Genomic DNA, 27,844 nt, shown 5'->3' with positions numbered 1-27,844 from the left:
AAATACTTTTCAAAGTTTTTCATGTCTATTTTGACTTTGCTTTTGGTATTTTTTGCTATGCAAATTAAAATAAATTTAGATAGCCATATTTTTCAAGTTTTACATGTATTGCATCTAAGCTTTAAGTATAATTAGAAAGCCTCTACTCAAGTCATAAAGAAATACACCAAGTTTTCTTCTAGTATTTGTATGGTTTCTTTATATTTTGTAGTTTATTCCTCTATATGGTTTGAGGAATATATCTAGTTTTAACCTTTTTCAGATGGCTATCCAGTTGTCCAGACAATATCTATTTAAAAGCCCATGATTTATTACATTTATTAGTTACCACTTTTTTTCATAATCTAAATTTCTATATGTAGTTGAGACTATTTATAGTCTTTTCATTCTATGCCTTTGGTCTATTTGTGGTCATTACTAACCACATTATTTTAACTGAAAGTTTTTGAGGTGTGTTTTAATAATTAGTAGGTCTAATTGTTCATTGTGGTTATGCTTTTGCAGTCTACATATCCTGTGTTTATTTTTCTATATGAACTTCAGTGCCCAGATCTGTCATCATCGGATTTTTAATGGGATCACTTCAAATTTATAAACTGACTTAAAAGGTTCTGACCCAAATCAGAAGATGTTTTTACTTGCTTAAAAGTCTATTTTTCATCTTCCAGGAATGTTTTACGTTTTTTCGTACAAACTTGGAATAGACCTTTTTCAGTTTATTTCCAAATATTCCATCATATTTATTACTGTAAATAAGGCTTTTCATCCAATATGTCTTGTAACTGGTTTTATTGAGTAGATGAAAGCTATGTATTTTACATATGAATTTTACAATTTGCTAACATACTGAATTTCTTATTATTAAATTTAGGCTTATCTTGACTGTTAGATATATTATCATACACATACAAATACAGCATTTTTCCCCCATTTTTATCTTTCTATTCATTTTTTCTGGCCTAGTTACATTGGCTAACAACACCAGAACAATGTTAGTAAGTAGTGGAGGTAATTGGCACGATGCCATTTTCCTGACTCTAATGGACTACCTCAATATTTTCTGCAAAGTAAAATTCTGGTTTTAGAATACTCACACATACCTACATACATATGCATATATACATATACATATACATACATAAGTATATTTATAAACTTTATATTTATAAACTACAGTTAAGGTAGTACCCTTACATTTTATTTTTCTTCAAGAGTTTTATATATTCAATTTTTGTGGATATTTCAGGTGCATTTGTAAAGAAATCATATTTTCCCTTATCAGTTTGTAGTAATTAACATATATCCAAAATATCTACCACACTATATTATTTGGATCATCTATAACTTATTTTTTGTCCAAATTTTCTGTCATTTCCTACACCTTTTATTAATGTGTTACTGGATAAATTTAATCTCCATAGTAACATATTTGTGTCACGATTCCAACCCCAGCTTTCTTTGCCTTATCAATATTTATCTTTTTACTTTTAGCATTGCATTAATTTCTTGAGCTCAATCCATCCCTGCTTCATTTCAGCTTTTTTTCCATTCCTGTTCTTTTCATCACAGTGTAAGGATATCTAATCTAATTTGCAGTGTTGTGTTATAGTTTCTTCAGTCTGTGGCTGTTTCCTTTTTTAGGTGGGTAACATTTTGTAGGTCGAAAATACTGTATTCACATCCTTGAATTGTTAAAGGGATTTTATATAAATGGATTTCGTTTTTTCTATTCCCGCTGATTTCATGGTCAAGCTGCCTGGTTGGAGAGCTCCCTCTTCTGTCAGTTCTGCCCTTTCTGTGCAGTTTCCTTTGTGGATGGGGTTGACTGGAGGAGAGGGAGGCGAAGGCATATCTTTTTTCTCTTTCATTTCTTCAGGATCCTTAAATCCTTCAAATTATTTCTTTACTTTCATACTCCCATGTAAAAGACACACCACCCCTTCTTTAATATCTGCCTCTTCCACAGGAAAAAATGCTTTTCCAGGTTTCTCATTTGTCTTACATTGCAAACCCCTTTTCCAGTGTTACAAACTACCAAATCCCAGACCGTATCAGGCATTTTGGAATTTATTATTACAGTTTTATCCTCCTGGATTGATTGTGTCTGTGCTTGATCTATGCCCTCTCTTCCTTTCTTTTTCGTAGAGTATTACAAGGACTAACCCCTCTCCCCTGTACCACAGGCCTTAGGTAATGGGCTGGAGCAAAGGCTCTGTTAAAATTTATTTTATCTACGTACAGAAAATTTGAAGGTTGTGAGAACTATGTGTCTCTGGAGATGTTGAAAAGACATGGGTCTTGTGTGGTTTGATTTGCTTTCTTTATTGATTTTATGGATTGGGGAGAGATGGGGGAATATTTGGAATCAGGTGACCATGTTTGCAATGTGAACATGGGAGTTTAGCTAGTATATTTATTAATGTGCCCTCTCTTTTAGATCCTTACTCTGAAATCTATTTCATACACTTAACTAGTAAAAACTTGTATGGAAGATTCATAAATTCTCAGTGAATAACATTCTGAAATGTTTACCTGAGATGATTTTATTCTCTGTATATGCTTTTGCCTTCTTATAGCCCCTCTGTTTCATGTATTTAGTGTTTGAATAAACAGCTGTAGACCATAATGGCTGAAAAAATGCAGTTCTTTTTAATGTTGAACCAAGTAAAAACATACAGAGGAAGAGTATCACATTATATTTGTCAGTATAAGCTTTATAGTATCTAGAAGCATCTCAAAGAGTAGGGTTCAGAAAACCTCAGCATAAAAATTAGAAAATATTGAAGGTTCACTATATGAAAATGTTTTATGGCATTGTCTACAATGGCAATGGCATGGCTTTCTCAGTGATGAGATGAATCCACTTACACATAGTAATATTTTTGTAAAGTTAAATTGCATTTGATTGCAAACCAAGTCTTATTTAAATGTATTTTAGAAATAGAGTGAATAAATATCTCTATTTTGTATCACTTGAGGCTGAAAATAGGTACATACACATAAATTATAAATCTGTTTATTTTTATTTATACTTCTAAGAAAACAGTGTTAGCAGAATGACATTAACAAGACGGCAGGATAGGAAGCCCTTAACCCTAATTCCCATCACAAAGACACCAATTCAATAATAATTCATGGACACCTTCCTTTTGTGGGAAATTCAGAAACAAATTGAGGAGCCCCCACACTCTGGGTGGAAGCTATCCACTTCAGTACTGGTAAATTGAGACATCCTCTTGCCTAATCTCTACTCCTGCACGATGTCATGCATCAGGAGGAAATTCCCAGCTAGATTCTGTGTAGCCGGTTTCAGAATGCTGGTGGCGCTTGGCATTATGCAGCCACTAGGGGCCATGAAGCACCGTGACAGTGGTGCGGGCTGGTAGTCACCACAGCCCCACTATCCCTTCCACTTAGTCCATCACAGAATGAGAACTCCAGCTTCCTCCTTGAGAGGAAGAGAAACAGAGTATATATTCAATGCCCCAACTTTTCAGGCAGATAGTCAAAGGACTGAGTTCTGTCTAGCTTGTCTTGGAGTGTCAGTGAGACCCAGCACGGTCTGATTGCCTGGTACCAGTGAGAAAAAGATGACAGCGTGGGACAGGAGTTTCCATAGCACCATAGACCCTCTCCTGGCCCAGCAGAGTGAGTGGGCAAAAACCCACAGCTCCCAACTTCTCTCTGGGGAGGGAAGAGTGGAAAGAGCATCTGATGATCCAACTTGTATGGGAGCTTCCTGAGGAACTGGCTTCCGTCTCCCTTGGGTCAAAACAAGAACTGGCATACTCTAGATGACTAGGGGCCACTGAGCACAGAGAGAGTGGATTGAACTAGTCCAAAGGTTGGAGAGACCCCCAGGATCTCTGGCCAGGCTGGTTGGTGAGAGTCTTCTATATGAAGCTGGTTTATCAAGACTTGGAGAAGTGGCTCTTTTGTCTAATGTACAGACACCAACAAAGAGAGTGAATGAAAGGAAACTAATGATATGGAGTTGTATGATTAACCTGTCAGATAATTCAAAATAACCATCAAAAAAAAAAAAAGCTAAGGTCAGGAGACCAATGCATGAGCAAACTAAGAATATCAACGAAGAGAGAGAAAATTAAATTAAACAGTTAATATAAAAAGTTAAAATTAATAAAGAGGCAGCACACTGAAACACACCCCTAGTCTTTCTGTGAAAGAAGCCTAAATCAGTTTATCTTCGTTAGTGTGGTCTGAGAGGCAGCTTCCACTAAACGCATTTTTAGGGGCTGACCGAAATCCTCTAGGGACTGGGGAGGCCTGCAGGCACCTCTTTGCACTCTTTCTCTGCCCTGCTCCAGTTTGTGCTGTTACTGAGAAAGGAGATTGTGTACACATCTGTTAACCCAGTTTCCGTGTCTGCTGCCCAGAGAACGCATCCGCTGATGGCCTGGCTCTGACTGCCAGCATGGCTTGTGGTCAAAACATGTGAAGAGTTCAGTTTGTAGTTCTTTATATTCACATTTTGAGAAATAAACAAGATCCTTTCCTCTTCCTGGCTCTTGATATATTAAGAATCAATTTGGCGTTCTTAAGTATCATTTAGTTGAAATATAAAACTAAAGCAAATAGAGATGTCAATATAGATTTCTTAAGATGTATAAGCAACAGTTAAAAAAAGAGAAGTGGCTTTTGATATCTGTAAGGTCGGGAAAAACCCATCCAGCTCACAGGCATTGGAGCTCACTGTATTCCCGTCCCTTCTTCGACACACTCGGAAACCCCTCGATAACTTGCGGCGTCCCCTCTCTCACAAAAAAAGGGAGCGGGAGGAGGTGAGGAATGTTCAATATTTGACACATAAGTTTTAGGAAAAGGGCTGTGGGGTTGATTAGAGATTAAGATCTTCCGTGCACGTCTAAGTGAATTTTTTCTGATGGTTAAGCATAAGGCAAGAAAAATCTGAAATCTGTGGAGTAAAGAAATGTCTTGTAAACTTATGTAATCTGGGTCGTTTCCCTTTATCCTTTCAAAATCAGAAAGCAATTACACAGGAACCATATCTTTGCCCAAAGACTGGCAGTTGTTCTACAGAACTCAGGAGTATCAAGAGAAGATACACAAATGTGTTCCCCTCTGAAGGTGGATGATGCACATTAGGAAACTGTAATGTTGTACTTTCAAGTCTACATGAAAACACACAGCTATATAAATATCCAGAAAGAATTAACTCCAGAAAAGTGAGACAAAGATGGGATTTCCCAATTCAACATGCTATACCAAGAGATAAAATGATGTTGATACATATTATTTGGTGTGAATTGTTTTATTTGAATTTCTGCAGAGAAAGTGTATAAAAATAGATGCATACAAATATGCTAAACTCACTAGTGAACACATGCATTAAATCAACATTAATGACATTCTTTTGATGATGCTTTATAATTTCAGATGTAGGTGTACAAACTTCATCAACTTTAAAACTCGTGGTTTCAAATGTATGAAAATTGTATAAGACACAGTTTGAAACATTTTACAGAACCCAGCAGTAGATAATTAGCTATACTGTAAGAAGCAAAGGTACATTCTTATTACTACTGGACCTTCATTGCACCCCTCTCGCACCTGGAAACATCTTAAAAAAGCTGTTGCTTACAGATAAAACGATGCTCTTTTTTGCAGGGTTCACCCAAAACGTCTTTGCTTGCGCTATATGTGATGCAGTTCTTTGTATTTACAGTTCGAAACAATAGAGATCTGTAATGAAAAATAAATTGTTGTATTGAAAAGGAAATAAGAATGTTCAGGGATGGTTTTTTTTTTTATTAAGCAATAGAACCTTTAAAAGCATTTGAATGAGAAATTAACTTGTTTAGTTGTAGTGCTTTCATTAAGTAGCCATGCTTTCACAATTTCAGAGCACAGTATTTCATAACTCAAGTTATTACCTCAATAGTCAAGAGCATTGAAGCCAGGGATTTTTAAAAATTTTGCTATCAATATTAATGGTTTTGCAATATGATATACTTTGCTTCTATTTGGTTTAAAGATGGACTAATTTAGGCTAGGGATACAAATCAGAGCATAAAATTTGTCATTATATGATGATGCTAATCCCATGTTTATGAAGGAAAATGAGACTCAAAGATTATAAATAAACATATAGGAATAACTCCAGCATATTTGAAATACGGGAGGATACTGAGAAAATAATGGATTTCTTTACAGTTTTCCCTGGACCACTTCCAGGAATGTGAGTATCTGTATATACATGTCCAAGTGTTTACACTAATGCAGAGAAAATCATATGTCTTTGGCACCTTTATGGTCAGAAGTACACTAACTTCATGTCACTTGAGCATAAACTTTGCTGTTCTAGATGGGACTAAAATCATCACTCTGTTGTATCTATTCTCTTTACTCTGTTCTCATGCTCTAGGGCAGGTTCCTATCTAGTGCTTCTTGACGGTACATTGTCTGGCGAGAATCACAGGAAAACTTATAAAGAACAGAGAAGACCTTGACTGCTGGAAACTTACAGATCTCGGGATAGAGCAGAGCCATTCTCCCACACCCAGACGCTATGTTCTTCACTGTAATGGAGTCCAATCCAGTAAAAATATTTACTGGAGTTCATAAAATGCTGCTTGGAAACAGAAACAAACTGATTAATTTCATCGGAATCTACTCTGGGAATAATGTACTTGTAAGAAAGCCAGTGTCAGCATCAGATTCAGCCTTTCAATCACATGAACTGAAATCATTTTAACGTCTAGCTGAAGAGGTATGTATGGTCACTTCCTTCATATTTTTTTTCACTTACCAGGCCCATCCATTAATAGAGAAAAAGATGCCACAAAATATCATTCCTTCAAGGAATGAAAAATGGTATAAAGGAAGCTGGAGATTTCTTGAAACCCTTCCATCACAGGAGATCGCCGATCAAATTTGATCCTAAATCAGAATCTTGAGTGTCTTGAGTGACAGATTTCATGGATATAACATACTCATCCTATACTTAGCATGCATGCAGCTCAATAAATTTTTCACCTTTTCTTAAGAATTAGGTAATTTTTGTGATCAGACTCTCCATTTTCATTCCACGTTATATCCCAGAGTGATAACAAAAGATATGTAATTACAAAAGAAATAGTAAATTCAATTAAAGAACTAACAATTACAAGGTTGTTTGGTTGGTTCTTTGAATAAAAATGATGACCTATTATCTCATCTTTTAATTCTCTCTAAAAAGTTTTTTGTACTTTATCTGGCACCTATCATGATTTTTTATCCCTCGACTACAAATCTTTGAGAAAGTTCATGTACATTTTACAATGGTTATTTCAAAGTATAGGAAATCAATAAATGGTTCATTCACATATAACCATCCATTTACTATCTGATTGAAGGCATGAAAAAGTAGTCAGCTTACTTAGTATATTTGCCTATTTTTCTTTGACCAATAGGTCAAAGAAAATGTAAGAAACCAGAGTTGAATACATGCCAATTCATCTTCATTTTGCATCTGAAGTAAACTGGAATTCTGAGAAGAACAGAAATTCCTACTTTCTGCCCAACTTTTTAATTCATTAGAAATGAAGTAACAGTTACACTGGTACCCAATCCACTTTTCATGGCAAGAACAGCAGCCAGAGCCTAAGAGAAAAAAATAAAACATGACTGTTGACATTGAGATTCTATTTTTCAATGCTATTCACCCATTCAAAAATTATTTGTTATTTATTCATTTTTTTCTATGAAATATTCTTTGAGACTCTACTACCTATACCACAGTTCAGGGGATACTCACATGACCAAGTCAGACATGGTGTTTTTCTTCTTGGGAATTATATTGTAGAGTAGAGTCAGAATTGTATTGTTTCCAATCACTTATTAATTATAGTTAATGGTAATTTGGGTGTGCATACACAAGAAATTCGGTCAAAACATTGTATAAAAGAGTGTAATGTGAGGTGGTTGGAAAAGCCTTTTTGGGGAAGTGACCCAAATTTGAGCTCTACTGGGTAAACAGGAATGAACTAGATGAAAGAGATATTTAAAGGCGAGTATTTTAACATATTTCTTCAGTCAGAAAATACACGGTACATTGGGAGAATTCTAATATGTTTTTAGGATATTTTTATTTTCAAAATGAAGATGAATAAAAACAATTAGCTGGAAATCTGGTCATGTGGTTTCCCAGTGATAGAGTTTTAAATATTTACTATCCTTGGTGATAAAGCTCATGACACATGGCAAACACTCATATCTTTGCCACATGAAGGATACCAGGTTGTTGAGTAGAGTGGCGATTAGCAGGGGCTGGAGGTGGGGCAAGTGGGAAGATGTAGGTCAAAGGGTTAAACTTCCAATTAGAAGAAGATCAGTAAGTTCTGGGGATCTGATGCACAGCATTGAGGGTATAGTTAACAACACTGTTTTATACACTAAAAATTTGCTAAGAGAGTAGATCTTAAATGTTCTCACTGCAAAAGAAAAGGTAATTATGTGACATGATGGAAGGGTTAGCTAATGGTGTGGTTAGCTAATCATATTGCAATATATGTGCATCATATCAACTTGTACACCTTAAACTTACAAAATATATGTCAATTATGTATCAATAAAGCTGGAAAAATGTCAAGGAAAAAGAGATAAATGAAGTTCCATATAATTACAGAAGATGGTAAGAAAACTTGGATAGCATTTGAAAAAAATATATATTAGAATCTGGATTTAGAGCTGGCTTTCATTGGATTAATAGGGTTTAGAACTGCAGAAATCTCTGCACTATATTCTGAGTCATAGAAGAAGAAAAAGCAAAGATAAAGGAGATATAAAAGTAGGGGTTATAAGCAAACAGCTTATTAGGATTCCCTGTAATATGTTTATGGCAATTTATTTTTGATTTGTTACATAAACATGAGCACTCATACAGGAAATATATGTCACTTCTGCTAACATTTTTCTTTTTACTTAAACATATAAATGATGCTCAGTCTAGGCAATTTAATAATTTTTATATTAGAGAACAATGAAATGTGCCTAGCCCACAATTAGTAGGCAAACTTATATTACCAAGTGTAATATGCCATCATGCTTTTATGTGAGAAAAGCAAAAAGTTGTCTATTTCATTCCCTACCAACTCTAAGATTTTCCAAAATATGGAACCTACCTCCCTGGAGACCTATGGTGGATCCTGGAGACAATGTTGGCTGAATACTTTTTTTAGTGAATGCTATAGGAAATGATCAGAAATTTACTTTATTAGACACAGGTTTTTGAAATAATATATTACACATTCGTAAAATGAAACTTTTACTATTAAATGGTTTCATCATAACTTTGATCTTTACATAGACTTGCCTAGAAAAACTTACAATTTCTCAACAAAATTCCCAAAGTAGACATCAACAAAAGGCACATTACTCCTAAGACACCAGTGATCAATTTCCAAGAAGTGCTCTGAGAAGCTGTGGAGGAAGAGAGGGCCAGTGATAACTTCAAGAACAAACACAGAAGCTGAAGTTCTTAAAAGCAAAACCTTTGAGAAAGAATCTTAAAAATTCTTTGGTTTGATAACCTGATCACCTTGCCAGTAAAACACTGGATAATGAACACACTCCATTCCAAACTCCACCCAAATCAACATTTTTATGTGGCATACTTTATTCGTCCGTGGGATTTACCCACACATTTTCTTCTTTACCAGCTCTGTCTCAGCAAAATGAATTTACCGTCTATTGTTTTATTTGGCAAAGAAGCTTAGAGATCTAACAGGCACCAATTCCTGTTTTATGGGCTTATGTAACTGACATTTACTTCTCAACAAAAACACAATATGATTCCCATTAGGCAGGTGAGAAACCTTAGGATCCATTAATATTTTCCCAAGATATCAAAGCCGGTAAGTATCCAAGTCAGAAATCAAATGACAGTTTGCCAGTCCCAGAGTCTTTCATTTAGCACATTCTACCACTGTCAGAAAACTACTTGGCAGGAATATGCCCTTCTGCTAATCTCAATGCATCCTCTGCTCTGAGAAATGTCAAGCTGTTCAAAGGTTTGTAGCCGTTTCACATGGAAAGAACACATAGGAGCATTCTAAATCTGGTGTGAAGAAAGGTTCTCCAATGAATGTATGGGTAATACTCTGGGGATCTGGGTTCATTTCACAGTACATTAAATTTTGACATATAAGCAACCACTTTTTACATGTTCTCATACCAAAAATGACTTGCTTACAGACATTTCCCCTAAACAATTTATTATTAGGAGATTAAACATTAACATTAACATACTCCCAAAGAGTGTTGTCATTAGCAACACCCCAGTGTGTCAAACTGTTTATCTGGGTGGTTTGCGGATATCACAACACAAATGGTAATATTTTAAAAACACACCTTTAAGCATTGTGTTGTTAATATTCAACATTCCCTATCTATTTCTATGCTAGCATGGTGCTGCTCATAATTTCACTGGAAATTCAGTTTTCCATTCAGAATTTAGAGCTAACCCTCCCTGTCAGAAGCCACTTTAAGCCTATTGGTAAAGCTTCACAAAATCACTTTTCATTTGCAGCATAAAGTCAGAAATGGAAAGTGCTGACATGTGGGAAGTCTAAAAATGCCCGCTTCTTTGTTAAAGGACTACCTTGGAATTAGCCATATCCCGTAGATATACCTTTTCTGGTTATTTTCATGTATTGATTTTATGATCTGGGCTGCACATACCTGCCATGGGAAGTGTTGGTCCAGTGCTGACGCAGGTAAGACACTCTGTGTCTTGTTCAAGAATGGTGGGTCACAGAGCTGAGCTCGAGGCTAAAGAATCCAAAAGTTGTGTATGAAGAAATTTTTTTTAAAAGGAAAGAAAAACAAAAATTGTGCACTTAAACAATGCTCTTGAGTCTTCTATGGTGAGACATGGATGCGCAGAATGAACAAGACAAAGTAAAATCACTAGCTTCTAAAATGTTCCGGAACCACAACACAGGAAATTCTTGCTCTTTTTGTGTAATGTGAACACTTTGTCACAAAAGAAGGTGAGAAGGAGGTGTTTTTTTTTTTTGAATGTTAGAATATCAAAGTCACCTTAAAAATTATTTGGAGAATAGGGGAAAATATGGGTAAACCAAAGGTAAATTTACTTAGTGCAATTAAATTCCACATAGAATTGTCCTCTTTTAATAATGAAAAATATTTATTATTTACCTTGTGCCAATGCAGTTCAAAGCACTTGGCGTATGTTAGCTGTTTTATTTCTGAAAATGGCTTAATAATGAAGATACATTAATATGCTCATCTTACCAATGAGAAAACTAAAGTACAGTAGAGCTAAGTACTTGACCAAGACCTCAAGTTTGAAACCCAGGCTCTGTCCAGAATACACATTGCAGTATATTTCAAATCAAGCCTATCTTTCTTTGTCTATATACTTATTTTTAGTTTTCATTTCTTCTCTTTAGCACAGACTGGTGGGTAGTTCCATCTCTCATTCTGCTCTTCTGATCCATGTCTCATGAACCCAGCTATGGAAGGCAAAGATCAAAAAGAAAGAAGGAGAGCAACTTCTCATTTTTGCCCCAAGTACACGCATGTGCACACCTGTGCTCTATGACTGCCTCGGGTGGTCCAAGCTCACGCTGCAGTGCCTCGTGCACTAGCCTTACAAGCTTCTTTCAAAATTGACTCTCCAATGTTGTACAGCTGCTCTATTACCCTTATTTTACTAATAAGTTCATTATTATAATTTTTACTGTATTTTTATCAATGAAGAAAAGAAAAACAAAAAAGGACTATAGTTTGGTTTCTCAATCTCCATGAAGTTGAAGTTTTCCATCTTTAGGACTGCTTTCACTGAACCACCAAAATTGCTAAAGTATAAAATATAAAATATACCAGAGAATGTAAACATGAAAATTCTTTCATCCAGATTTCATGCAAATACAATTTATTAATGAGTGGGGCCCAAATTATTTTTATACTCGGAAAATCTGGAAACAATCGTGTGAAGCACGGTTTCAAAACAGGAGACTCAAGGTTAATAAAATACTCAAGGTTAATAATCAGGAAATTTTCAAAATAATTACCTTCATACAGAGGCATAAATATTTTTTAAATGGTTTCAATATATAAAACATTGTAATGTGATATAAAATACTGATACATATCACTGTCTAAAGATAGTGAAATAAGCATGATTTATAAAATACATGAGGTCCAATGTTTATCACAGCACTATTTATGACAGCCAAGAAATGGAAGCAACCTAAGTGTCCATCAGTAGATGAATGGATAAAGAAGATATGGTACATTTACACAATGGAATATTATTCTGCCATAAGAAGAAAATAAATCCTACCATTTGCAACAACCTGGATGGAGTTGGAGGACATTATGCTCAGTGAAATAAGCCAGGCAGAGAAAGACAAGTATCAAATGATTTCCCTCATCTGTGGAGTCTAAGAACAAAGAAAAAACTGAAGGAACAAAATAGCAGCAGAATCACAGAACTCAAGAATGGACTAACAGTTACCAAAGGGAAAGGGACTCGGGAGGATGGGTGGGAAGGGAGGGAGAAGGGGAATAAGGGGCATTATGATTAGCACACATAATATAGGTGGGGCACAGGGATAGATATACAAGTATAGCACAGAGAAGACAAGTAGTGACTCTATAGCATCTTACTATGCTGATGGACAGTGACTGTATTTTAATGTTTAATAATGATCTATTTTTATTGATTGTATATTTTCCTAAGAGTTTTTAGTAACTTTTTTCTAAAAACCTGAATTTTATCTATTCATGAAATTTGTTAAGGTACCTCACATCAGTTATATAATGAGTATTTTAGGGTACAAGTATTACCCAGATAATTTTTCTCAAAAGTCCTTTCAATGTCTAAAAATGAAATTAAAAGTATTCAGCTTAATTTGAAGTATTTTTCAATGACTCCCAAAGGGAACGATGTGATACCTAATTTGAGAAAATATTGATTCACCTCTACTCTAGACCTGAAATACACTGGAATTCTGACTATCACAGAACCCCCAGCTCTTTCTCAAAAGTTTTGCTTCATTAGAAAGGTGCTAACACTTGAATCTGTTCCCAATCCACTGTGGAGCAGAACAGAGTCATGGAGGAGGAAGAGATGGCTTCAGAAAGAAATGAAGAAGAGACTCATTAAATTTGAAATTTGAGCCTGATCCTACAGGGTAAATAGGACTTGGAAATACGGAACTGTGGTTTTTACTGTAACGTGAGAAATAGATTACAGATATGCCTCAAATCCAAACCTAAATAAGAGAAAAAATTAAACACATTCTTTTCTCACTTTTGTAAAATATAATGTGCAAATTAAAAATAAAAGCATGAAACAATAATTATGAGGCAATGTCTATGTAACCACCACCACAAAAAATAAACATTTCCAGCACCCCTAAAATCTTTCCTCATTTAAACTTACAGTTACTACTCCCTCTCTCCTTCCAGGTATTACCAACATCTTGACTGCTAACAGCATTTTGGCCTGTAATGTGAACTATAGTTTTAGTTTTGCCTGTTCTTGAAATTTATATAACTGGAACAATATAACAAACTTTTGTGTAGCTTATTTTCTTCAAGATCTTGTGAGAGTCACCCAAGAACTCCATCTTATTGAAGCTGACTAGGCTAACAGCAATTACTTTGGCTGGTGGATAAGACACATCAATTGTTTAAATCAACTGGGCCCCAGTTTAAATATGGGGGTGGGGTCAACTTTACTATTTGGAAAATGAATAGTAAAGATTATCTAAAGGAAATTTGAAGTGCTAAGTTTCTGGGAGGATGAACTTTGGTAAATTGTTGATACCTTTCAATATTTTTTGTTTGGTTTTGATTTTGTTTTCTTAAGATAGGTCTTTATGAATAAGCCTACCATTGATCTACAGGTGCAAGTTCACTTTGAAGCACCATGAAAAGATCAGAGTGAATCTCTCCTGCACCAATTGTAATTAATTAGAGTCCCTTTTTGGGTGTGTTGTGTTGAGAAACCTTCATGTCCAGATTCAGCAAGAAATAATTTTATAACAGATGAGCAATGACTTCCATGAACTTTGATATGAAAACATTTAGCACTTCCACCATCTCTGAATTTACCATTTCTGATGTGGTTGCACCTTTTGTTATTGAATAAACAGCATTTGAGTTTGGTGAGAGAACCATTAATGTGGCTGAGACATAAGAAGGAAACGGAAATGAAGATACCTAGGGCTGATACCAAGAAGCTAAATATACCATCCTCTGTTAACCTCTTTTTCTTTTCACTTTTTTTTTAGGAGAGCAAGGTACAAGCTTTCATTTGGAGATAAAGTGAAAGGGCAGAGCTCCCGGCTCACACCAGGAGGGGAAAAGAGAGTCCTTTTTTCACTTTTAATTTTGAAATGAGTATAGTTGACAGAAAGTTGCAAAAATAATACAGTACAGTGAGCTCCCTTGTACCTTTTACTCAGTTTTCCCCATGGTAATATATAAGTAAAATACAATATCAAAGCCAAGACATTGACATTAGTACAATCTGTAGGTTTTATTTAGATTTTGCCAGTTTTATATGCACTCATTTGCTTCAGTGTGTTTGTGTGTACATATATGTATTGTTTTATGCAAGTTTATCATATATGTAAATTGTGTAACCATCATCATATAATTTCCATTTTTATATTCTAGGGAATAATTACCAATTATTTTGTTACTCTGAAGCATGGTTGTTAAAGAAAAGGCAAAATAAATGACTGAAACTTTTCCTTTATTTCTTAGTTTTCATTTTAATGACTTGGTTCAGCAGGGAAAAATCTTAACATTTACTGAGCATATATTACATGCCTATTTTTGTGCTTAATGTGAATGTTTCATTAGGTGTATGAGTGCACATTAACTGAATCAGTACATTTAATTCCAGTGAAGTATTTTGGCATCCCACTATATTACTGCTGTAGACATTTATTAATACATCAGAAATTCTGTTAGGTTCAATACTTTCTTAGTAAAGACCACACAAGTATACCTAGCAATAGGAAATCATTTAAAAATCTCCCACCTCTGAATATTCTTAACCTAGAGTCAAAGATCCTGACAGTATTTTAAATGCAGTAGCCTGCTTCTTATTGGTCATTCAGTTACACCAAGGGAGCTTTCCTAAGAGGTGACTGGGATTGTCCTTTATGGGTCTTGCTCTGGCCTTTCCTATGGAGCAGAGACGATCGCTTTGTAATCCAATCAAATGGGGAAACATTTGCCACTGGTAGACATGCTGATTTTCAGTTATTCAACACATTGTTTTGATTTGACTTTGGAACTATATTACAGGTTTCAGAGACTGCCTGTTGTTTTCACAAAGATGACATTTTACAATTGCAATTTTAACTGACAGTTGCAAATTCAAGTATCAGCCAGAGATGTTACACAAGTTTCCCTTTTTTGTGTGAGGCTAGAAATGCCAATACACTTCAATAGAAGGAAAAGAAAGTAACAGCCAGAGAAACTCCTTCCCCATCAAAGAAAGAAATAGATAAACAAGCAATAAAACCAACTCTTCATCTGGTTCAGGAATAGCTTACACAAACTCAATGAAAGAAACAAAACAGTGTGAACATTCTGAGTATTTTTAAATCTTTTCCAGCACCAAACACTGACAAATAGCTATTTTATAAAGTGAGGTGTCAACACACAGAAAAAGCAGCATTCAAATAATGGTGTCCTAATTGGTAACATGTATTTTGGATAAAATATTGGCATTTTCTGCTTGATTAGGGTAGGGAGAGGTTTATAAAACCAGAGTGGAGAAAACGTACAATTCGTTTCAAAATTTCTTAATTTCAGCCCTTAAAGTACATCTGTTCTAATAAAGCGCATCACATGAGACTTAAGAGTAAGAACCTCATGTAAGAACTGCAGAGAGCTTGTTGACTGCAGCTGCAGCTTGTCAGCCCCTACATGGCCAAAACAGTTTCTCTGTGGTGAGCATGAGGGGCCCTTTGGGTTCTCACTCTGATATAACACAGGAAGGTGACAAATTGGTCACTTCTTGAAGTCTAAAGCCCAAGCATTTTTACTAAGCATCATCAAAATAGCACTAAGCGTCTTTCTTGACCTTTAGACAAAAAATATCTACATTGTAAAGCTCTGTGGTTCATATCTGTTGATGAAGTTGGGGTATAAAGAAAAGACAAGGGAAGTAGAAGGTCCCCTAAGAATGATAAGACATGTCAGTACACAAACAGAAGACTATTTGAGTCAGTAAAAGCCTGTCAGTCTAGAGAATTTGCCTTTTAACTTTTGCACTAAACTCTCATCCAGTGAGACTCAATCAATACACACATTTCCAAGATTCAGTAGTCTAAAACGAATCTGAGAGTCATATAAGAGGATTATTGTTAAAATTTTATAATTGATTCCACAGCTATTTTTTAAATTTTTTATTACAGTATAGTTGATATACAGTATTATATTTCAAGTCACAACATGGTGATTCAACAGCTGCACACATTATTAAGCCCTCACCCCAACTAGTGCAGTTACCTCTTAAGAGGAACAAAAATTAGTAACCGCAAGGATAACAAGGTTTCACTCAAGAGTATTGCCTGCAAGAGAGGTGAAGGACTTATTAGGGAGGCCTATCCACACCTGAAATGCAAAGAAAGGAAATATTATTCACACTGTGACCCCATACCTGCTTCCCAGGATCAGATATGGTCACATACTTCTAGCAGAGATATGTCGTGTGCTTCTGGGAGGCTATTTGTCCTTTGCCCTGATTGAAGAGCTCAACACAACCACGAGTCACTATTCTAACAGTGCAAGAATTTCAGGAAATACACAAAGTGGCTGTACATAAAGAAGAACTGGGCCAGTGTCCCACAGTTTCAGGACAGGAAAAGAATGAAAACATAGACAAACATGAGCAAACATAGGAGGAGAGAGACCATTCTGGTGTGCATGAATGGATGCCATCTTGAAATACAACAGTGTTTCCAAATTAATGTCCGTACAGTTATGTATGGCATTCATCCGTCTTGGTGAGCTGAACCTGGGGAGTATGCAGTGAAATGCAAGCAAAGTATTTTAAACTTGCCAACATCCTGGCAGTGATAACCGTGCACATAGTTCAGGTTACACTGTCTAGCCGTTAGCTCAAGTGGACCTTTTCTCACTAAGGACACGGGAGTCTTCAGTCAGCCACCAAGTAAAGCCCTAAAATAAACCTTCAGAGTTCCCTTTGTCCTGTTTCTGCCCTAGAGATCTGTATGGTTGGAGAAAGACTAATCTATTCCCTTGTGAACATGGTTTTTAGTTGATTCCTCCAATTATTTCAATATCTGAGACTTCAAGCAAATTTATTATCTGGCTTTACTTTTCATTAGATCCTCTGCTTCATGATTCTATAGTCCCAAGATATAATTCCAGTGGTCTCCCGATCATTGATCATCACATTCTGCTGAATATTAACCATTTTTCTTCCAAAAGGAGATGCTTCCTGCTTCCAAAGTGGATGCAAAACATTTGTTCCATTTACAAAGGCCTTATTTCAGGAAAGAGCAGTTTCTGTCCCATGTTGGACACTAACTCTCTTTCCAGTAATGAAATAGGACAAACACTACCAATTACACATGACATAATTCAAGGAAACTCATGGAGAGTAGGATGCATGTGGTGCCCCAGACTCTAGTCATACCACAGAGAGGTATGTGGGGTTGGCACAGCTAAAGCCATTGGAGATAGTGCAATAGGAAAACAACATGATTTTGTTCAGATTCACATGTTTATAAAGGTTGAAGAAAACAGGCAGAATCTGACTTGAGCTAGATTCACAGTCATTTAGTAGCCTAACACTCAGAAAAACACTTACTGGTAAGTGGGAAAAAAGTCAATGGTAAAATCTTTATCACAGATATAAAAAATTGGAGAAAAAACAAATGGTTACAAGATGACATTTTGGGTGACAAATTAGTGTTTACTATAGATTTTTTTCTCACAGATCAATTTATATCATTTTGAATATTTTTAGCTCCAAATTTACAATTATGTTTAAAATATTAGTAGCTTGCTAACTGTAAAATTTGGCAGCCAATTTTTTGGAAACAGGAAAAGTAAAAGATGAATTTGTATTAGATTTTAATTTTTGTTTCTTTTCATCCCTCTTCACCATTGTTTTCAGATTTTAATGAAATGAAAGGATAATTGAATGGCATAAAATAATAAGCCAGGCCAGCATGGTCAATAGGTATATGTTATTTTATAAAAGGCAAGAAATACTTTTTAGGAAAACATGGTGGTCCTAACTGGGCCAACAAAAGTTTGAGATAAAAGTTTTTTCCTCCCATTTGGTCTATTGTGTCAGGTATAATTCATGGCTTCAAACTATTTTTGTTCTCATTTTTCTCCTGAAATGAGATGCACTAATTACAGGCAAAATTCTACATTCAGATTTCTCGTTGAATTGATTTAGTCTAAGTCAGCATAGTGATTCACATAGTATGAATAACACAGATTCATAGGCTTGCCCTTCGAATATGAATGATCTGGATTCAAAGCTAAGCTCCACCACTTTCTAGCTTGGTGATTAAATAAATAACAACTGCTAGGCCAGAATTTCACAGTTTATAATTATTATAATGTTTAAGTCATTGGTTTGGGGGATGACTAAATAAAATGATGATTGTAAATCACAGAGCCTGGAGCAAACTATGCTAACCTACAAAAGACAGATGGTGTGTTATAATTATTTTTAATAATCATATGAAGAGGACAAATTAAATGCCAGAGATAGTACGGGATGCAAAATACACATGACCAATTCCCCCTTTGCATTACAGAGTGTGGCATGCTGTAGATTGCTGTTGTCTTGAGCTTTCCTTGATAAACAATAAGGCTTTTCCCCCACATTGTGGCCATTTCCCTTTCTAAAACAATTAACTGTTCCCTAGAAAACAAAAATTTTTTGAAGTCATTCAATGGGGATGCATGTTGTATTTGTGCTCTCTGATGAGAATACTGTTTCTCAAACGTTCCAGTTCCAGAGAATATTGACAGTAGAGGGGACATGAAAGGGTGCATAAGGGAAAATGAAGCAAGATTCTGAGGTGGTGCAGAGCAAGACAGGTGAGGATCTAAGAACAGCAATCAGAGCACAGGAGCTGGGGAGTAGGAGGCAAAGAGAGGACCCCGCTTTGGTCGGTGCAGTTCTGTCTGGATTTGGAAACCAGTTTTTGGGGTTTTTTTTTTTCTGGACACCAGTGAAGAAATAAGGAAACTCAAGGATCAGGATAGTTCATTATCTCTGTCTTCTTTTGAATGAACAGTGGCCCATTGATGTACTTTAATTTTTGGTGTTGTGGATAGATCCTCTAAATGTGTTTTAACTTCATTACAATAAGTCTATTAAGTAATAATGTCCATAATAAAAGTATAAATAAGACTTTAAATTACTGAAAAGCTGAAACAAACTAGAACCTAAGCCATCCTGATTATCTAATATAACCCCTCAAATAGAGAACCATGCGATGTTATACTTTACCATCAATAAGAGCTGGAGTTTGACAATATTCTATCAGTTTTCATAGTTTACAGAGCTGTAAAATACCTTAAAGACAGTGAAAGGCATATACATAGTTAAAAAAATAAGTATGTTAACAAATGTGGTTTTTTTGTTACGTTAAGATATAAAATGTAGAAAGTTGCCTTGTGTGTGTTCATGAGCTCTTCTAGGCTGAGAAAATGCTTCTACATAGTAGATAGTTTCCAGCCTCTACCCAGGAGTTTTTTCTATGCAATAGCAGTTAGCTACTTCAACTAAAGGTCACAGTAAACATGGTGGTTGAAACTATGTGAGAAAAAATGATGGAGAACTATAACAATATATGTGCTTTTATTTTTCAAAGAAAAAGAACAAGTCTTTTTCTAAATTGGAGGTGCTCAAACATGTAAAGTCTCTGGACCTCTTTACAATTAGCTCCTGTAGTGGCTGCTGAAGGGGTATTTCCAATCACCTCTGATACCAAACGCTGCATTGCTGATTTCTGTCTAAGGCATCACCACTGCTAATGATAAAAATGTACAACCTACATGGAGATGCTGGAAATTAGATACATCTATAGAAAAGATATTTCCCATTAGTGCAGAAAATGCCCATTTGGCCTCTATTTGCAAAAGAAACTGCTGGAATGAATGTTTCTGACATTTTGTGTGCTTATTGCACCATGAACCAAAGGAGAAAATGCTCTGTTACTATTTGCGTATTTTTTTGCAACCTATCAGTGAGAAGTCTGAGAGTTGAGCCAGAGAATTTTCTAAGTAATTTCCATTTTTGCATATATGTATTTATGTAACGAACACCAACTAATCCTTATTATGTGTCATGTACTCTTCTAAGTACTTTATAAGTAATAACTGTTTAATAACGGTACTGATCGCAGGCATACCTTTCCATTCTCCCAGAGGCTCTTTGATCCAACCTCAACTCTGTGTCCATTACTGCATATGGGTCTCTCTAAAGTTTTTAAGCACCTAAAATATCATGAGGTTCATTATATAAAGGACACTGTATATAAGCAGTTATGGCAGGCCTGGTTCTGAAAACAAATACACAAAAAATAGAAAATGTGTTCAGATTAAGAAATTGCTATAACCTCTTTTGTGCACACAGTTCCAGGTGTGCAGCAAAGATGGGGAGGGGAGGAAAACGGCGCCTGCCTTGCGCTTGTCTGTCTCAGGCCTGCCAGGGAAAGAAACAGTGGGAGCAGGGATTTTATCTGTCTCATTGACTTCTGTGTCTGCAGCTCCTAGAACCACGCCGAAGCCATACCAGATTTAAAAATAACCATCTATTTAATGAATGAACGTGTGAATGTATATGTAAGTGAATCAGGTGATAAGTAGACTGAAGAAAAATTGAATGATGCTTAAAAATCAAGTGAGGTAGAAATCAATGCAACTTCTCAGCAAATGAAAATTATGGCATCTGTGGGATAATCTAATGAGAACAAGGTACACAGAGAATCTAGAAAAACAGCACAAAGCTAAATGAGATGGCAGTGCAAAGGTGAACCACCCAGCAGTCAAAACCAGGTTCTAATGGATCCTGATCAGATAATCCTTCTCTTCCCTTCAATGTGCTAAATGTGTTGTCAAAAGTCAGTAGCTTCAAGTGCGTGATTCTGTTTCTTTGTTAGATCTGTAAACATGTGTAGTAGATTATGCACCCCTTTAATATTCATTTCCACCAACTTAAAAGGTAAAATATAATTACATAGTTATTAGAAATATGTTGTGACAGTGACTTAATGTGTAAACTTATAAAGCACTTAATGCCTAGAAAGTGCTCAAAACCACTAGGACATAGGACAAAGGCCATTCATTCCAGTAGTTTGGAGATTAAATTTTACTAGGGATGTTTGGATTCTGATCTGGCCCTAGCCCTTTTGGTCAGACCTCGTCATCAGCTCAATGCATTTCATGTACATGCACAGGATACAATATTTCCAACCACAAACTTGCTACTGCTTGAAATAACATTTAATACCTACACTGGCCTTGATATGACCATACAACCTGGGACATGAGGTGAATGGGTACCAGGCAGAGGAAACAGCATGCCTGATAAAAAAGAACAAGAAGCTACTACAAAAGATACTGGAGACTGAAGCGGTTTACCTGGTCAAGGAACAGAAGTTGTAGCTGCAGGTGTACAGGAGACCAAAAGTGAGGTGTGCGAGCCTGGACGTAGTGACCGTTATACCTCTAACTGTTGTCTGTGTCATTATCACTTGAGCAAACAGGACCACAGGAAGTGACACTAAATTCAGAATCACTGCACCATTTACCCACTAAGAGGGGAGGAGGGCAGAAGAGTCAAACACAGAGAAAACTAACATGACAATCAGAAAGCGTGGATTAGACTGTAAACACTAGAGCTGTATTTTACGTGAGATCTTTTTTTACCTGGATTTTCTTCTGATAAGAGTGCTTAGGGGTAGCATATTTTGCAGCTGGAAAAAAATGAGAACGTAAGAACACTAAAGAACACTTAGGCTGCTATGGGGATATTATATGATTAAATAATATTATACAAAAATTATTAGGGTGTCTGTTTATACAAAACCTTGTGAAAGGAATTGTTTCTCCCAGAGTTCTCTCTGAACTGTAATCACGACAGCACAGTAATTGGAACAAAGTTTTCAAAACGGACAGCCAATTCACACGACAGGAAAAGAAAGTGAGCACATGGTAAAAATAATGCCAGGAGTAAAGGTGAATCAAAAGGTCGTGATTGTGTTGAGTTTTAAAAGAAGCCACCCGTGCTTAGCAGGTTGTAGCAAGACACTGTCCTGAAATGTCAGTTTTAGCAAGAACACAATCTAAAGGTAATAACTTACCTTACAAATAGTAGTAAAGTGCTTTTCAAAGTAAGGAAATGTTATTCTAGTCCAGGATATGTGAGATATTGCTAGCATGGTACACAGGCAGCACCCTCCCCTGCCTACAAAAAGAAAGAGAGAGAGAGAGAGAGAGAATAGACCAGAGATTGTTCTTCTACCTACAGTGTTCTCTCATTATGTCTTTAAACATTTAGAGCTGAGCAATGATATGTAAGATACAAATATAGTCCCTAATTATGTCTCCAAAATCCTTGGGGTGAAATGTATTTTAAAGTTCACAATTTTCTATTTTACAATATAATATGTGCATATACATGCATAAATTAACAATACCGATAGAATTTGGTGCTTCGGCCCATAACTAATCACATCTGTGTTTTCATAGCAAAATGTATTATATAAAAACCAGGGTTAGCTTAGCTTAGGTTTTAGAACCAAACTAATAAAAATATTTATAGATATTTGGTTTTCAGCACTGTGGATAAGTGATTAGACTTGTATATCCCATGTCAGTGTAGGGAATAAAGTCTACTCAATTCTTTCTTCAAGAACTGTTTTTCTAAAATCCCTTCCCTTCTTGCTGACCCTTCCACGCATGGGTCCATGCTGATAACTTATTGATACTACTGTTACAGTAAAGAGATGGACACGTAGATATAGGACAGGTTCAATGATTCTCCTCACAGAATACCGTGTTAACAAGCACCGGTCTGGGTACGAGGGGCATCATCCCCCAAAGGCTGTGGTTCTGTGCCTCGGTTAGATCCAGTCTCTCCCACTCTGTCAGGCGTATCCTTTCCTCCTCCTGGGCCTTCCCCTGCTCTGCTCATGTCTCGGGGTGCTGCTTCCTGCAAAATGCATTTCAGTCTCCACGGCCAATCAGCTTCCAGTCAGGTTCAGCCAACGGGAGCTACTGGCTTGGCATTTGGAAGGTAGGAAGAGGGGAGAAGCCTGGTGTTTTTGCTTTTTTTTCTCTGCTTCGGGCTCTGCCTCCTGCTGGGGCTACACAAGCTGTGCGGTTTTAAGTCCAACCAAGCAGCAGCGGCCGCCTCTTCCCAGCTCCCACCCGGCACCACCCACTGCGGCCCCTGTTGCCACCATGTGGTCGGGGGAACCTCCAGCCGGGGAAATGGTGCCAGCTTTCTGATTCACTCATCGCTGTCTTCTGTCTCCTGTTTGTCTTTTCAGGCTCTCCGCCAGCTTGGTAAATATTTTCCTGTATTAAATTCCCCCCACTTGGTGATCTGGCATGGGCTTTGTTTACTTCCTGGGCCCTCACCATGCACCTCCCTCCCTCCAGTAAAACCCAGACTCTTTGCCACAGCCTTGCCGCCCTGCCCCGTCCTGTTTTCCTCTCCCTCCCCCTTCCCGTCATCCCCTGTGCCCCAGGCAGGATGCCTTCCTGCTCTTCCCCAAGCAAAGCCTTGGCCACTGTTTGTACAGCCCCTTCCACCCCCGCCGAAGGTCGCACAGGCTCCCCCCCTCATCTCGGCCAGGCCCACTCGGTGTGACTCCTGGGACGACCCTTTCTGAATGTGCGCCCGCCTCATTCCATAGGATTTACAATAGTCCCTGCAACAGAGGAGAAGGCCAAAGGTCCTTCGCAGGACCGACAGCTGCAGCTCGAAATCTAAAACGACTCCTTATATTAAGTGTATTCTTACAAGTAACCTTTATATTAAGTGTGCTTTTATTGGATTCTCTATCTCTACGGTAAATGGCTAATGATTATATAACACTCGATGGATCATGTTTATAGAGCCTGCTGGAGAGATCAGATGGTGGCTGTAATAAGTACAATGAACAGAACGGAGACATGTGATGTTCGGAGGACTTGATTCTCACATGAACAACAGCACTAAGATAACCCCGGAAGATTAAAACCAGAAGAGTGACAGATTCTTGATACTTTCAGCAAATTTCAGATAAAAAAGCTTGTATGTGGAAGCTAATCATTGTTACTTAGGATTCAAAGTCCTATTCAAATAAGCAAAACAATTGAAATATTTCACATACTGCCTGTGTAAGTGTAGGTCAAGGTTTCTCTCAATTTCGTTTAACCTTGTGTAGTTTTGTTCTTTTCGGGCCTCCCCAGAGTCTCCAATTATGTAGGTCGTTCTCAGATAATTGAGTCTGAGTTATTTTCAGTCACAACGATTTCAGCCAAAGTTCCAATTCTATAGGATAAAATTATTACTACTGTGCAAATGTAACATTACTCTCTCCTTCCAACTTCAACGGAGTTCAGACTGAAAATTGCAAAGAAGGGGCATGTTTGCCGTTTCTCGGGGTTTCAGCAGCGACGTGGGCTGTGCCGGGGGAAATGCCCGCAGAGCCCTGTGGCTGCGGCTCCTCTGCCACGGGCAGTGGCCTTCGCTGGTTTGCTGTCTAGTTTGGGCCATTCCCTTGAACTGAAGGCCCTGCACCCCCCTGCCAGGCTGGAGGTCCAGGGCCCCCCGGGGCTCCTCTAAGGCTTCAGCAGGGGGTGCTCTGCCCCTCCCCCTTCCGGCTTCTCCGGCGGGCGGCCCTGCCTTGTGGCTTCACCTTCCTGGCTCTGGTCCCCAGATTACTTGGCCTTCTAAAACCTCCTGTACTCAAATCTCCGTCTGCCTCCTTCTTATACAAACATTTGTGACTCCATTTCAAGCCTACCTGGAAAAAACCAACAGCCTCTCTACCTCACGATTCTGCCCTTCATCACTTGTGCAAAGTCGTTTTTGCCATATAAGGGAATATTTGGTTTCCAGTGACTGTGACCTGGATTTTTTAGGGGCCATTACTCAGCTTACCACAGCATCCAAGAGGCCCCCAGGTGGCCCCCTGCCCCCCATTGGGCCCCTTTTAGCCCACAAGAAGCAGGCAGACATAGCTCATCAATCCTGCAGGACAGGTCGGGTGTTCCCAGCAGAGCTATCACTACTCTGTCACCACTGGCTACTGCAATGGCAGGATTTTGATATCTTCTCTTCCTAACACCGGCCCCCAGCCCGGCTCCGTGCTTCTCTGCAGCATCCTGTGCTCCTGGAAGCTACACTCTGAACAGCTGCGATGCTCAGGTTTCCTTGCCCTCTGGCTTCTGGCTTCTGGTTTCAGCCATTGTGAGATGCTGGCAGGGGTCAGAAAGTGAGAGGAGAAAGTGGACAAACTATTTCATTCTCCGGCCTCCCCCTTGATTACCAGGTCCTGCGAGTGGCTGGAATCTGTCCCTGTGAACTCCTGCTTCTGACACTCCACAGTAGAGTACAATGTAATCATTATCCTGATGCCCTGTGCAGTGTTGCCTAGGAAAGACTTAGCTAAAAATTCTATTTATTTTATTCATTATGAAATAAAAACTGAGTTCTGATAAAGAGCTGTGATATTTTCTAAGGTATTAGCTGCTGTTAAATATATGTCATATAATTACTGATTAAATAAGCCATCTGTATTCTGATGTGGCACATGTTGCATTTTTTCAGAAAGGGTACCAGATTTTCTTCTGCATTTAATCCAGTGGTGTTTAAGAGCTGGGTATCTGGTCAATACACTGGAGGTGTGTAAAGGTGTTGCTGACACATCCACTCACTGTACATTCCTCTGTACAGAATATTTTCAACCACAGTGTTACTAGCATTTGAAAGGCATTTAGCACCTAGACCACTCTTGATGTTATTCGTGACTCTTGGGGAACCTCAGGGGAGTGATGGGAAAGGAGAATGATATTTATGATGAAAAATGAGATTTTATTGTAGAAGATATTTGAAGTAAAACCTGAGTAACTGGCCAAGAAGCAGTAAGTTTAGCTGACAGGAGAAGGAAATCTCAAAACTGAGATTTATAAACTTGGATGTGGAGATCGCCACCACTGTAACTGTCATATCAGTGTCACAAGGTGGACATTGACCATCACAGCTAGTAACATCAACTTCAGAGTCAATGACTGGGCTTTTCTTGGAAGGAAGGACGAATGAAAAGACATATAACAATGTGAAATAATATGAATTAAAATTAATAATACAAATTAAGAATCCTTAATGGAGTGAGAATGACAAATAATAACACAAGGATGGAAAAAATCACTAATGCAAGTCATATATAGACTATTAAATGTTATAATCATGTTCCAAACATGAGTTTCTTGGAAATATCTTCTCAAGGGGATCTATTTAGGTAGCATATTTAGTAAAAAGAAATAATAGGCAAGTAAATGCCTATATGAACACCTGTCATACCGCCTATTTTTATAAAACAGAATGTTCCTTTTAATCTTGAACTTCATAAGAAAATAAAATATGATAGGATGAGAAGGTTATTAGAAAGCACATTCAGACATTTCACATTAGAGAAACAGAAATCTTTATATTTAAGAAGGAGAAATTTTTATATTAGGGAAACAGGAAGCTAGACTGTGATGAAAATAATTCTTGAAATATGTGAACAAAACAGCCATGATTTGTAGAACATATTGAAAGAAGCAATTCATTCCTAGCAATCAGTAGCAAAGTCCTCTGTGACTTAAGAGGGCCACCAGCCCATCACTCTTCTTCAGTGATGAAGTTGGGACTAAAGTTTGCACCAAAGGCGTAGGTGCCACTTTTTCAGGAAAGACAAGACTCTGCTAGATCCAAGCTTCCTGTGTCCTTGAGTGTAACAGCCCACTTGGTAAGGGAACGTGTGTCCTTCTCACACTGGCACCGTTAAGTCCACATTGCAACACCCCAACATAGGAATGTCAGGCCAAGGACTCACAAGGCCCCATGGGTCAAGGGTTCTGTTTTTACAAGAAAACTTGATTTAGAGCAAATTAATAGCTGCCTTTTAGAAGGAATGTGAAAGGTAGTTAGTTGTGTTAGGGAGGCAACAGGTCTGCATCCCCAAGGGGCACCAATCATCACCTGGAGGATTCTGTGCTTCTAAGGGATTATTGAGGTCTTGAGGCCACAGAGTTAGACAGAATGCTACAGCTCGCTGGACTGCTTCCATAACCACTCAGAGAAGGCTGATTTGCAAGTTAATGCACCAAGCACAATGCCTAGACTCTCCCACACCCAGGAAGATGTTGGGCTTCCTTGTTAGAGGTGGGGAGAGAGGGCAGTGTTTCTTTGATGTCTCAATTAAGTATCATGAATCATACCATGTTCTCCCAAGAAACTTTACTTGGAGAGCAGATTCCTGGGTTTTGTGGATGTTTATAAGCATCCCTCACACACACACACACACACACACACACACATTGGTAGAGGTACAGTAACATGGCAACCAGCTCCACTGAGGCCAAAGCTTCTGACTTTCCAACCAACAGAGCATCCATCATCTATATAGGGAATTCTTCAGACGTCGGTGGGTGGAGATACTCCCTCTAAAACCTGATCATCCCACACACACTGTCCAGTGGCAAATGCCAGGGAGTTTGTCCCTCTAGCACTGCTCTCTTCCAATCAAAGCAGTCCTTCTGGCCCTGATGGGATGGACAAGGACAAGCC

At 37.6% G+C, this 27,844-nt stretch overlaps 2 protein-coding genes across 3 annotated transcripts in view; both read right to left on the bottom strand.

Moving 5' to 3' along the window:
* Positions 1-5,274: 5,274 nt before the first annotated feature.
* On the bottom strand, positions 5,275-10,791 carry LOC140846456 (natural killer cells antigen CD94-like). Its single transcript, XM_073222834.1, has 6 exons — positions 10,702-10,791; positions 9,349-9,441; positions 9,144-9,206; positions 7,472-7,623; positions 6,507-6,610; positions 5,275-5,724 (listed from the first exon to the last, which is right to left on the bottom strand). Exons 1-6 carry the CDS (start codon positions 10,706-10,708, stop codon positions 5,604-5,606), a joined length of 540 nt encoding a protein of 179 aa, XP_073078935.1. The 5' UTR covers positions 10,709-10,791; the 3' UTR covers positions 5,275-5,603.
* GABARAPL1 (GABA type A receptor associated protein like 1) overlaps positions 9,398-27,844 on the bottom strand; it is a 60,058-nt gene continuing 41,611 nt past the window's right edge. The window contains exons 5-6 of one of the 2 annotated variants that reach the window (XR_012125553.1): positions 10,702-10,791; positions 9,398-9,441 (exon numbers count right to left, since the gene is read on the bottom strand). The gene's annotated coding sequence lies outside the window, so the exon portion shown is untranslated. The remainder of the gene's footprint in view (positions 9,442-10,701; positions 10,792-27,844) is intronic. The other variant, XR_012125551.1, reaches the window with a different exon arrangement.

Source organism: Manis javanica, chromosome 15 (assembly GCF_040802235.1).
Source record: "Manis javanica isolate MJ-LG chromosome 15, MJ_LKY, whole genome shotgun sequence".
Taxonomy (NCBI): Eukaryota; Metazoa; Chordata; class Mammalia; order Pholidota; family Manidae; genus Manis; species Manis javanica.
The sequence above is the reverse complement of the archived record's forward strand: the minus strand, read 5'-3'. Positions and strand labels throughout refer to the sequence as shown.

What these genes read in the sequence shown, in the direction of transcription:
- LOC140846456 (XM_073222834.1), bottom strand. An exon ending in CACCATAGGTCTCCAGGGAG is followed by an intron (nt 7,624 to 9,143) that starts GTAGGTTCCATA and finishes TTTTTCTCTTAG; the next exon opens with GCTCTGGCTGCTGTTCTTGC. An exon ending in TGCAAAATGAAGATGAATTG is followed by an intron (nt 6,611 to 7,471) that starts GCATGTATTCAA and finishes GTTTCCAAGCAG; the next exon opens with CATTTTATGAACTCCAGTAA.